The sequence below is a fragment of the Erythrolamprus reginae genome, chromosome 1, assembly GCF_031021105.1.
Source record: "Erythrolamprus reginae isolate rEryReg1 chromosome 1, rEryReg1.hap1, whole genome shotgun sequence".
Taxonomy (NCBI): Eukaryota; Metazoa; Chordata; class Lepidosauria; order Squamata; family Dipsadidae; genus Erythrolamprus; species Erythrolamprus reginae.
The window spans coordinates 85,538,198-85,551,559 of NC_091950.1; the positions used below are offsets into that span (position 1 = coordinate 85,538,198).

The 13,362-nt window shown below is 43.1% G+C and overlaps 1 protein-coding gene across 2 annotated transcripts in view; it reads left to right on the top strand.

Moving 5' to 3' along the window:
- TYRO3 (TYRO3 protein tyrosine kinase) overlaps positions 1 to 13,362 on the top strand; it is a 91,260-nt gene that overhangs the window by 50,110 nt on the left and 27,788 nt on the right. Inside the window, exons 6-7 of one of the 2 annotated variants that reach the window (XM_070757410.1) lie at positions 4,168 to 4,283; positions 12,981 to 13,161. In XM_070757410.1, the coding sequence (XP_070613511.1) occupies positions 4,168 to 4,283; positions 12,981 to 13,161 (297 nt within the window). The remainder of the gene's footprint in view (positions 1 to 4,167; positions 4,284 to 12,980; positions 13,162 to 13,362) is intronic. The other variant, XM_070757416.1, reaches the window with a different exon arrangement.

Sequence of the window (13,362 nt, forward strand, 5' to 3'; positions counted from 1 at the left end):
TGGACAGGAGCAACCCACGTGACTGCTGTACTCACCGTACGAGAAGAGGCGTTCAGGTAAGCAATCAACGCCTATTTTCTTTGGGTAAACAGGAGAAAACAGTCCACATGAGGTACTGAACCATCCTGTGAAGAGGGTGAGGTTACTGTGAATAGCAGAGTTTGAAGTACAGAAAGGCAAATAACATTCTAGATATACCTGCTCTAGTAACAAAAAGTACAAAAATGTATAAAATCCTTAGGTCCCCTCTGGAAGTAGTATCCGCAGTATTGAGTGTGTAGTGTGACTAATGTGTAGAAGATATTACATTTTGGTAATGTCCCGTGCAGCAGAAATGAATAAAACAAGGGCAAAGAATGATAGGTTCCACTGTGTGTATCTTTCCCCTGACATCACATATCTAATCTAGCCTGTTCTGTGCATTATCTGCAGATGTGTAAGAGAAACAATGGTTTCTCTTCTGAAGTATTCAGATATTGAGTAATAGCATAATTAAAACCACATGACATTGGGAAGTGCCTGCCATATGCATATATAACACATGAATAAAGTTGGTTCAGGCTTTGGAAATTCTGAAGTAATGCAGAGGGTTGGGTGTAGACGTTTTACCCATAAATGTGATTTGTTTTCCTAATTACCAATTAACTTAACTTCTCTGGGAAGTTGCCAAAACTGCTCAATGTTTCATCAAGCAACAAAGAAGAAAAATAGATTGCAAATTGAGAAATCAAACTGTAAAATGTTAATTATTTTAAAGCCTGTAATCAGTAATAATAGAATAGAATAACAATTTTAAAAATTCAGTTGTTTTGAAACAGGCTATAAAAGAAACACAAGAACACATTTCTCCAGTAAATCAGTTTTGGGGTTTTTTTGGATGCTATGTCAAAAGATCTTCTCACTTAATAGGAGGGAGAAAAGAAGGTATTTATACAATCTATCTTGGAGAATATAGAAATTTGGACAGAAAAAGATGGAAAAGGTCAAACGTATTCCATACAATAGTACTGATACACGCACATAGAAGCTTCAGTTGATGCCAGATTTTTTTTTAAATACAACCTTGAAAATATTGGAATTACAGTAATTGATCTTCCCAAACAACTATGACTCATAATCAGGGGGCTGATGGTTTTCCAGCTGAACGAGAGTTGCTTGCCTGCACCATCAGTGCCTTCAATGACTTCAGCAGCAATTGCATCTCCGTTTGTGTTTGCTGAGACTAAGGCAAAGTGACGCTGTTCTGACATCGGGTGGTGTATCATTCAAATGAATCTTATTACATAACCAGAATTTTTGAAGGCCCCATAAACTTCAGAATGAGATAGTAGTTTTAAAAGGGTTGATGATCTTGATTATCTCAACGTAAATGGATGGTGAATGGCGTAGGGTTGCTTGTTATTTAGCAAAGATTAAAAATGCCCCTTTTTGAATTTTCACAGAATGTATTTATAAAAACGGAACAAACTTTTCTTAAATTTCTGTAGGCTTTCTGTTAATCCTTTCCAGTGTTTTAAATTTATTCCAACATGTTAATAATGACAGCTACTTTTCTGTAGTGGTTAAGTCATCGGGGTAGGAACTGGGACTAGGAAGGAGACCATGGCAAGCCAGCCAAGATTTGCCAAGAAAACTGCAGGGATTTGTCTACACACCAGTGACACTCCAAGTGTCAGACACAATCTAATGAAATAAAATGTGATGTGTGTGTGTATGTGTGTGTCTATGTGGGTGTATCGTGTGTTTATCACTAAACAATGTCGCTTGGCGGGACCCAGGGGAAGAGCCTTCTCTGTGGTGGCCCCGGCCCTCTGGAACCAACTCCCCCCAGAGATTAGAATTGCCCCCACCCTCCTTGCCTTTCGTAAGCTGCTTAAAACCCACCTCTGCCACCAGGCATGGGGGAATTGAGATACTCTTTCCCCTAGGCCTCTACAATTTTATGCATGGTATATCTGTATGTATGTTTGGTTTTCATAATAATGGGTTTTAACTGTTTTTAGTATTGGATTATTATTATATGCTGTTTTATTACTGTTGTTAGCCGCCCCGAGTCTGCAGAGAGGGGCGGCATATAAATCCAATGAATAAATGAATAAATAAATCATAGTCTCATACTTTGAAAGTATCATAGTATTAAAGGAGATACAGGCAAGTATGACAGAGGGGTAGTACTGTGCCTGAAAAAACAAAAACATATGTACAGTGATCCCCCGATCATTGCGAGGGTTCCGTTCCAGGACCCCTAGCAATGATCGGGTTTTCGCGAAGTAGCGCTGCGGAAGTAAAAATACCATCTGCACATGCGCAGATGGTGTTTTTACTTCCGCAGCGCTAGAGAGGAGCCGAAGATTGGGGTTCCTGGGAAGGGGACTCAGCTGGGAAGCGGCGCGGCTGTTTTAAAACGTCGCCGCCGGCATGGGGGGCTTCCTAGCAGCCCCCCAAACCCGGGTTGGGGGTCCGGGGGGTGCTGGCAAGCCCCCCATGCCGGCGGCGACGTTTTAAAACAGCCGCGCGGCTTCCCAATGAGTCCCGAAGACAAACGTCAAAGGCGAACTTCCGCGTTTGTCTTCGGGACTCATTGGGAAGCCGCGCGGCTGTTTTAAAACGTCGCCGCCGGCATGGGGGGCTTCCTAGCAGCCCCCCAAACCTGGGTTGGGGGTCCGGGGGGTGCTGGCAAGCCCCCCATGCCGGCGGCGACGTTTTAAAACTGCCGCGCGGCTTCCCAATGAGTCCCGAAGACAAACGTCAAAGGCGAACTTCCGCGTTTGTCTTCGGGACTCATTGGGAAGCCGCGTGGCTGTTTTAAAATGTCGCCGCCGGCATGGGGGGCTTCCTAGCAGCCCCCCAAACCCGGGTTGGGGGTCCGGGGGGTGCTGGCAAGCCCCCCATGCCGGCGGCGACGTTTTAAAACAGCCGCGCGGCTTCCCAATGAGTCCCGAAGACAAACGTCAAAGGCGAACTTCCGCGTTTGTCTTCGGGACTCATTGGGAAGCCGCGCGGCTGTTTTAAAACGTCGCCGCCGGCATGGGGGGCTTCCTAGCAGCCCCCCAAACCCGGGTTGTGGGTCCGGGGGATGCTGGCAAGCCCCCCATGCCGGCGGCGATGTTTTAAAACAGCCGCGCGGCTTCCCAATGAGTCCCGAAGACAAACGTCAAAGGCGAACTTCCGCGTTTGTCTTCGGGACTCATTGGGAAGCCGCGCGGCTGTTTTAAAACGTCGCCGCCGGCATGGGGGGCTTCCTAGCAGCCCCCCAAACCCGGGTTGGGGGTCCGGGGGGTGCTGGCAAGCCCCCATGCCGGTGGCGATGTTTTAAAACAGCCGCGCGGCTTCCCAATGAGTCTCGAAGACAAACGTCAAAGGCGAACTTCCGCGTTTGTCTTTGGGACTCATTGGGAAGCCGCGCGGCTGTTTTAAAACGTCGCCGCCGGCATGGGGAGCTTGCCAGCACCCCCCGAACCCGGGTGGCCGGGCGAGCAGCGAGCGAACGGCGGGTGGCCGGGCGAAGGGCGGGCGAGCGGCGAAGGGCGGGCGAGCAGGTGCTGGGGGGGCTTCTCGCCCTCCCGCCAGCAAGAGGGGGAGCGAGCGGTGTGGGCGGGCGAAGGGCGGGCGAGCGGCAGCGAGGAGTTTGCGTGGGCGGTGGGGAAACTCCTCGCTGATGCCCGCCGCTCGCCCTCCCGCCAGCAAGAGGGGGAAGACCCAGGGAAGCCGCCCAGCAGCTAATCTGCCCGGCGCCATCTACGCATGCGTGGCCATAAAAAAAGGGCGCACATGCGCAGATGGTGTTTTGACTTCCGGGTTGAAAAATCGCGATTTAGCCCATTCGCAATGATCGGGATCGCGATACCCGGGGGATCACTGTATTCAAAAGGTTTAAGAAATGTCAGACTACTATCACTTGATTCTCAGATTCCATAACAGAATGTTTTTGAAAGTAACAAATGTTCCTTATTTTCTCTGTCTGTTTAGCCACCAACTCAGAAAAAAAAAGATATGCAGTGTTAATCGGGATTTATAATGTCATGAGCAGGCTAACTCTATTCATTCATAGCTCAATTAGCAACTCTCAGGGATCTTGTCCAAATTCCCCAGACTGTAGCGCTTGCACATTTCTATGTAAATAACCACTCAGTTTTGCATATGTTAAAAATCTTCCTTCTGTTTCAGCGATCCCTTTTCCATCTCTCAATGTGACAGTCACTAAGATCACCAGCAACAATGCCAGTGTCACTTGGCAACCCGGATTCGATGGTCTTTCCCCCCTACACTCTTGTACAGTACAGGTATGAAATGGTTACATACATGTCCTTCCTCCAGACTAAACCGCTAAACGTTTTTGCACGACAGAACTTTTTTCTAATTTGAGCTTCTACTGTTATAAACAATGGAGCTTTATAAACTCCCCATTACTTAATCTAATGTTATTTATTTGACTTTGTCACAAACAGCAGACTAGGGAAAACGTTAATCTGCATTCAAGCAGACCTCTAATTCTGTATCCACACCTGGATCAAATGCAAAAGTTCAGAATGAAGTTATTGTGGGGAAAATAGGAGGAGGAAAGAGTATCATATATGTTAGGCACCTTGAATTGTTTATGGAAATAATAAAGGTGGGATAAAAAATACCTAATGGGAAGGGAGGAAGGGAGGGAGAGAGAAAAAGAGAGAGAGAGAGAGAACATAAAACCTTTTCAGAAGTGTGGACTGAGAACCAAACTATTTGAAATACTTTTAAAACTACTGATATGCAGGTGACAAGGTGTTTCGACCTGAAGGCCGAGATAGCCTGATATGCCTTGGAATCCATTAAATATCAAAGGACATGATTTGATCCCATTTGTCATAAATTCCTAGTAGAAAATACGGAATCTTTTTAATGCCATAATTAAATATATATTTTTGGGATCATATTTAATATTATGGATAACTAAGGCTAGGGTATTGATGTTAATTTTCCCCCTTCCCACCAAAACATTAAAAAAGTGTATAAAATGGACTTGACTTTTCTGAATCTTACAGTTTCATTACATTCTACCAGTCAGGTTTTTGTTACTACCTTTCATATTCAATGTTGGAACAAGTTTTTATTTGTTTGTTTGATTGATTTTTATGCCGCCCTTCTCCTTAGACTCAGGGCGGCTTACAACATGTTAGCAATAGCACTTTTTAACAGAGCCAGCATATTGTCCCCACAATCCGGGTCCTCATTTTACCCACCTCGGAAGGATGGAAGGCTGAGTCAACCTTGAGCCGGTGATGAGATTTGAACTGCTGACCTACAGATCTACAGTCAGCTTCAGTGGCCTGCAGTACTGCACTCTACCTGCTGCGCCACCCCAGCTCAATGTCTTACATGCCCTGGTTTTACAAAGACTGCAGGTTTCATCTGGACATCCCTTGTCACCATGAGTGACAAAACTACCCTTTGAAATGGCATAGGAGGTTTTCGCATGGGGCGTCTTTACTGCAGGAAAGGGGAGGAATATAAACATTCCCAGATGTAAGAGTTCTTGCCAATGAGAAAACATTTGTCCTATAGTTCCATAGGAAAGATTATAAAGCATTTCTGAAGCTGTATTGTTGTGGGGCTCCAGGAAGAAATATATAAATTATGAACGGACCATTTCATGTTTGAGTTTCAGATAAAGACACAGAACTTGAGGGATTTTTTGTGTCAAGTACAAAAATCACTTAGTTGTTGACGATATTGTAGAAAGGCTGAGGAACATATGCCTGCTCCAGCTATGTCTCAAGCATCAAATCTTCTGAGGCCTGTCCCAACAGGAATCACCGAACAATAGGCAATAACAACCTTTGCAACCTGATCATGCATTGGAGCAATTGATTGTGGAAATTGTATCTCAGATTGAACCCAGTTCACACAGTTCTCCAATGTGCTGTTGTCAAAACTGAGCTGCAGGTGTTCCTGAAGCAGAAACACCATGGGCCAAAGTCCTGAGGGCGTGGCAGAGTGAAGAATAAGAAACAGCACGCAAAACAAGGGTGGAGACCTTTTTTCCACTCTGAATGCACTTAAGATGTGCATTCATTCCATGGCTGCATTCCAGCAATGGGCAGACCAAAGCCAAAGTTGGCGTTGACCAAAACAACACCTACAACAGGATATAATGGAACTGGAAAAGGTGCAAAAAAGGGCAAGTATGATCAAAGAAATGGAGCACTTCCCTTATAAAACCAGGTTGCAATGCCTTGGTGTCTTCAGCCTTGAAAGGCGGCGTTTAAGGGGTGACTTGATCAAAGTGTATAAAATCATGCATGGGATAGAAAAGGTGGATAGAGAAAAATTATTATTTTCTCTATCACACAATACCAGGACGAGGCTCCTAGTAAAGCTCATAGGTAAGAAAGTGAGGACAAATAACGGGAAATATTTCTTCACCCAGAGGGTCATTGGTTTATGGAATTCACTTCCAGAAAAGGTTGTGACAGCTGTCAGCCTGGATAGCTTCAAGGCAGGATTAGACAGATTCATGGATGCCAAGTGTATCGGTGGTTATTGAAACGGATGTCCATATGCCACCTCTATGTTGGTTGAGGCAGGCAGGATTCCCTTGAGTACCATTTGTTGGGGGTCAGGGGAAAGGGAGGGTTTTGCCTTCTCTTTCTACTCAAGATTCCCATGTACAATTGGTGGGCCACTGTGTGACACAGAATGCTGGACTCGATGGGCTTTGGCCTGATTCAGCATGGCTCTTCTTATGTTCTTACAAATTACTGTTGTACTTACACTCATTCTGAAATGAAGAAGCTGAGACTTAATTTATACCACGGAGATACTGTCTGAAGAAAAGAAGACCATGTGAAATAGACATTTGCCATTGTTATTAGACATGTCTTCTAAAATTCAAATATACAGTGTAGGAGTTCCTCTAAATTTGTAATGTTGAGACAACCTTGGTAGGAGCAGTAGTTGTTTTCTGAGGTGATTTACTCCACCAGCTGTGGCCTTGTCTAAAAAAGAACTCTGTGGATGTAACATTTAGGTTGGACTGCTATACTTTACTCCAGTGTTTCCCAACCTTGGCAACTTGAAGATACAGTATCTGGACTTCAACTCCTAGAATTCCCCAGCCAGCATTCACTGGCTGGGGAATTCTGGGAGTTGAAGTCCAAATATCTTCATGTTGTCAAGGTTGGGAAACACTGCTTTACTCTACCTGGATTAGTTTTTGAAATTTTCAAAGATGTTTTGGAATACTGTATACTGTTGATGAGAAAGTGTATTTATACACTTTATATTTATATTTATTCAGAAATTGCCTATATTCTGCAAAGTTTTATGGGGTATAAATAGTTCAAAATCTTGTTGCCATTACTCCAAAACTATAAATTTAGACTTTATGTGCTAGGTTCTCTCCACTCTAGTTTTCATATGGTTTACTAGAACTATCCAATCACAAGTACCAAATGTCTGCTGCCAGTTGTGTATGTGTGCGTGCGCGCGTACACACACACACACACACATGCACACTTCTCCAATTTGTTATCTTTCTGTCCTCTCATAGGAAATGCCCTCTTAACTCCTCACTTGCCTTAGTAGGGTGTAAGCACTCTATTCTTTCATCATATTGGTCACCCAAGTACAATGGGATCAGATGACACTGGTACTTTTTCTTGCTGCTCTGGTTGCCCTTGAACTCTAATTTTGGTTCAAAGTACTGGTTAGGCTCTAAAACTTAAATGGATTGAGGTCAAGTTACCCAAAGGACTTTTTTTTCATCTGCATTTAGATTTACAAGATTTGTGCTGAACTGCTTGACTCTGAAACAAGTGCAAAGGGAAAATCCCTTTCAGCTGTCTTCTGTTGGGTGAAATCCCTTTCTTCCAGGTCTGGAAAATCCCGTAAAGCTCACTTATTCCCAGTGACTTTCTTTTAAGCTAGTTGAGTTGGCACGATAAATGTAACTCTTCATGGATTTTTAAACTTGACAGTTAAAAAGTCCCATTGGGATTGCACGGCATGGAAGTCAAATTAAATTTTATTTGCTAGTTCCTACAGCCTATTTGGGCATTGAAGATTTCTGCTATGTTTATTTCCTGAATCCTTGAAAATTGCCTTGAAAGGTTTTACCATAGAATGAAAAAAGGATTGGTAAATGATAATGTCTGATGATAGCATCAAACAAGTATGTATGTATGTATGTATGTATGTATGTATGTATGTATGTATGTTTGTTTGTTTGTTTGTTTGTTTGTTTATTAGAGTTTAAAGGGACCTTGCAGGTCATCAAGTCCAACCCCCTGCTCAAGCAGGAATATATATTTAGATGTATTTAGATCTTTAGTATATATTTAGATCTGTTGCCAGCAATTACTACAACTTACTTGTGTCAAGATATTGGGATGCAAGTACAGTGATACCTTGTCTTATGAACCCCTCATCATATGAATTTTTTGAGATACGAACCCGGTGTTTAAGATTTGTTTGCCTCTTCTTAAGAACCATTTTCACCTTACAAACCCGAGCCCAGGTGTGCGCGCTCTCTTACTGCGCGTGCGCTCCCTTACTGCTGCAGGGATTCCCCTGCCTTGTGACTGTCACCACTGGGATTTCATATTTGATTGCCGCACCCGCTGGAACCGGGCCAGCTGTGGAGTGAGGCGTGACCTCCAAGCAGCAGCAGCGGCGGCGGCAAAAGAAGAAGAAGAGCCAGCCGCCGGACAAGCATGCAACCGCACAACCCAAAGCGGCAGAGGAGAAAATAAAAGCAGGCAACCCCGCAGTCAGGCTGCTTCCTGTGGCTGCACTGCGGAAGAGCACCCCTCAGCTTCTTTCTGCAGCAGCAGGAGGAGGCAGAGGCAGGCACAGAGGGCTCCAGCTTCCCAAAGCCAGGAAGAAGGAAGAGGAGTTGGTCCTGAATCCTTGTGTGCGCCAGCCGGGCTACTGCTCCTCCCCTGCGGAGCTTCCAAAGCCCGGCCGGAAAAGGATTGTTTCTCTCACTCGTTCGCTCTCCAGCCCGCTACAAGGACACCGCGGGGAGAAAGTCCTGATGCCGGGCTTCTTTTCTCTGTGGGCTGGGGCAGACCTATCCCTTCCCCCAGCGTCCAGAAAATGGAAAACGCTCCATTCAGACCCCAGAGAAAAGATGCTGGGAGAAGGGAAAGGTCTTTCCCAGCCCCCACAGAAAAGAAGCCTTCTCTTCGATCTGGGCAGCCTGAATCCAAGGGGGCTTCCTATAATCCTCAGTTGATGGTGTTTTTTCAAGTCTCCTTGACAGTACAGTTTTGGTAGCCTGGTCCAGGAGGAAGAAAAAATTAATTCTTCCCTTCCAGGAGCAGCACACTAGAAACAGCCTTTTTACCCCAATAAAATATTCAAGTATTTTTCTTCTTTGTTGTCACTTTGATTAATTTTGCTTAAATTTTCTTATCTGTGATTTGTATCTCTTCCATGTGTTAATTTAGTGTAACAACAACAACAACACAAGACCCAATAGAAATGATGAAAAAGGATCAGGGGTGAGCTACTGCCCGGACGGGGTTGACACAGTAGGGTAGTGAAAATAGAGCTCCACCCCATTTGCACTGAAAGATGTTAAAGAAGATGCAGGGCGTCCTGCATAAGCCACGCCCACAGTGTGGTAGTAAAACTTTTGGAAGCCCTTCACTGGAAAGGACTATAGAGCCTTCTGGTTGACTAGGCAAGAAACTGCAAGAATTTCTTTCCCAAGACACAGAAGAAAATCAGCTAAGTAGATTTGTTGTTGAGGAGCTAACAAAGCCATTATTTAAAAAATAAAATAATCCATGAATTTACATGGAGTAGAATTGGCCAGAAGCAGGAAGGATAATTTCACCTGGGCTTTGTTTCAGAAATGCCCTGGTGTGGCACAAAGCTGTTTACTTGTGACTTTGAGGGAGAATGACTAGGCTGGAGTTTTGCAATCCTTGAAGCAAATGCTATACAGTATATATATCTTTTGAAGTAAATGGTATGTTTTATGTATCTTGCTGGGGAAAGCCATGAGTCAGCCTGGACAGATGAGTTAAGGAATGCAAATTTATTATGAGTTTAGTTCTTCAGTCTGAGCATCTATAAGGAGAAATAAGAATTTCAGCTGAGAATTCAATCACCCTTATTCTAAATGACCAGAGTCATCTCTATAGATGAATGTAGCTACCCTGGACTCCTCCAGAGAGTTGTTATAACAATCAGTGTTCTTACATTTTTTAAAAAAAACCTTTTTCCAAAATATTTGAGTGTTTGCTTGATTAAGATGAAAAATGTCTCCCTTGAGGCATTGATTTGTGCTGACTGCATGTACACAACTGTGATTAGGACTAAAGCCGACAGAACAAGGCGTTTTGAGTGATGTTACAGGCACAGAACTGGGGGAGAAAGAAAGAAAAACGGAAAGGTTATTTTTAAAGTCTTGGGTGATTTTTTTTAGATTTAACTCAGCCCTGTGAGAGAGCCATGGACTAAACACAATCTTCCCCTTTGCTTTGGCCACAGCATATATTTTAATCCCGAGGGAACATGAAAACTGTAACTTTCAAAACAAGAGCGACCAGGCAGAGACTGTAGTTTGTCTATTTTATTCAGTTTCTTTAGAGATGCAGGATGCCCGCTTCTTCTTACCTATGACTTTCAAGAAAGCAAAGAGGCACTGCCTCTACTCCTTACACACAACCCTATAAACAACGGTGTTTGTTGCTGTTTTCTTGGGACAGGTCAGAATGAATTTCCTCTTGCACATTAGAATTCTGCCTGCTTGTACTAAGGTACAGCCTATTCTTTCTAACGTGCACGTCCATCGGTCATTGCACACAGTGTTAATCTCTCTAAGTTCCAGGTTCCTCCCCACAACCATTTTTTCCACTGCTGAAGCAGAGAGAGAGGGAGGGAGGGAGAGAAAGAAAGAGAGAGAAGCAAATTCCAAATTCTTAGACAGTGGATTCCACCCCCATGCTCCCCCCCTTTCTGTCCCATGCTGGGAACAACAAAAGCAACATTTCATTCTCTGATCTCTCAAGTTTAGGCAACCATCCTTTCTCTAGTACAAAAAGATCATCTGCAGCCTAGAGTTACCACAGCAAACAAATGCAAATGTGCAGTTAACTTGTAAACATTACTGGCCCTTTGAGCCATCTTTCTTACTACTCCCATAGCAATCCCTAGTGCTTGCAGGAAAGGAAAGATTGTTATTTTTCAAGGGCTGGAGAAAAAAAGCTGAATACATGCTTGTAAAGACACCATTATGAAAAGCAGGCTCACCGATATTGTCATCTCTGGCCACAATGCATACAGTACAGAGTCTACGGAGAGGGGCGGCATACAAATCTAATTAATAATAATAATAATAATAATAATAATAATAATAATAATAATAATAATACAGACTGCAAAATCTGTTTCGTTGGAGTGATCAATGTCAGAAGCATCAAAAACCTAACATCAAAAACATCATCAAGAAAGCACAACAAAGAATGTTCTTTCTGCGCCAACTCAGGAAGCTCAAACTGCCCAAGGAGCTGCTGATACAGTTCTACAGAGGAATCATTGAGTCTGTCGTCTGCACCTCTATAACTGTCTGGTTTGGTGCTGCAACCCAACAGGACCAACACAGACTTCAGAGGATAATCACAACTGCAGGAAAAATAATTATTGCCAACCTGCCTTCCATTGAGGACCTGTATACTGCACGAATCAAAAAGAGGACTGTAAAAATATTGCCCCTCGCATCCTGGACATAAATTGTTTCAACTCCTACCCTCAAAACGATGCACACCAAGACAACTAGACATAAGAACAGTTTTTCCCCTGAACACATCACTTTGCTAAAAAAATAATTCCCTCACCACTGTCAAACTAAAGCTGCATTACTATTACTACTAGTCTTCTCATTGTTCCTATCACCCATCTCCTCCCACTTATGACTGTAACTTGTTGTTTGTATCCTTACGATTGATATTAATATTGATTTATTTCCTGATTGCTTATTTATACCCCATGACAATAATTAAGTGTTGTACCTCATGATTTTTGACAAATGTATCTTTTATGTACACTGAGAGCATATGCACCAAAGACAAATTCCTTGTGTGCCCAATCACACTTGGCCAATAAAGAATTCTATTCTAGAGCGGGAACAAAAGATTTGTGTGGATGGCTAGCACAAAATAAATGTTTGTGTGAGATTTTTTAAAAAATAATTGTTTGATTAATTGAATAGATTTCTCCTTGAAACTAAGAGGTATGAGGTTAAAAAAAGGAATCAATAAAAATGTGCAAAATAGGTTGATAAAGTTTTTTTAAAAAGGCATCAAAATACAAAGCCCAGTTAGCCAGAGAGTTTAAAAACTGCACTTAGATGCAAGGGTTATTTTCATGTAGCAGCTTTCCTCCTCTTGTTGATCTCCAGAGGTGACTGCATAATACCTGTGAGATCTCAGAACTATTGTAGGACACATAAGATTTTTCATTTTTTCTAATAGTGCAGTTAATTGCAGTTTTATTGAAGGTTTAAGTGGGGTGTGGGTGGGGTGTGGAGGTGGGAGGAAATGGTTCTTGTTTGTTCAGCATCCATGTGACATTGGCAATGGTGTTCAAAATACTATATTATTCTAATCTCAAATTTTTGGTCCTGGTGTGTTTGCTGTTATTATGCTCTAGAACAGTGTTTCTCAACCTTGGTCGCTGGAAGATGTATGGACTTCAACTCCCAGAATTCCCCAGCCAGCTCTGTTGGCTGGGGAATTCTGGGAGTTGAAGTCCACACATCTTCCAGCGGCCAAGGTTGAGAAACACTGCTCTAGAATTATCTTGATTATTCTAGAGTTTTCTTCTGTTTCACAGGGTTCAATTGTTTGAAGGATTCATCACTGCATCTCAATGGCCCAAAGCCAAGAGGATATGTATCATTTATTTGATGCAACTCTACTATGATTTTCACCAGTGGCTCATTTTAAGTGAAATCCATGAATCTGTTTGTTCATGTTTTTACTTTATCCCAGCAGGTGGCTGAGCTGCAGGAAGAGGATGAGGTGGTCACCGAAGTTTTCTCCGTACCTCCCTTTACAAGGAATTTGCCAGGTTTAAAGCACACCACCAATTACACCGTTCGAGTTCAGTGCTCTAATGAGATGGGCAGCTCTCCTTTTTCAGATTGGGTCTATTTTCAGACCTTGGGATTAGGTAAGATTTAGACGGCTAGAGTGCACGAAACTCTTAAAAAATATTGTGGGGTTGTTTTCTTGTTGTTGAATCAGAAAACATTTGGAAAACGGCAACTCTCCTGATTAATTGAACAGACATACTGTCTGATTAAACAAAGATTGCAAGGAACGTACAAAGCTCAGGGCTGGTTCAAGCAAGCAATCATCGTCCACCATGGTT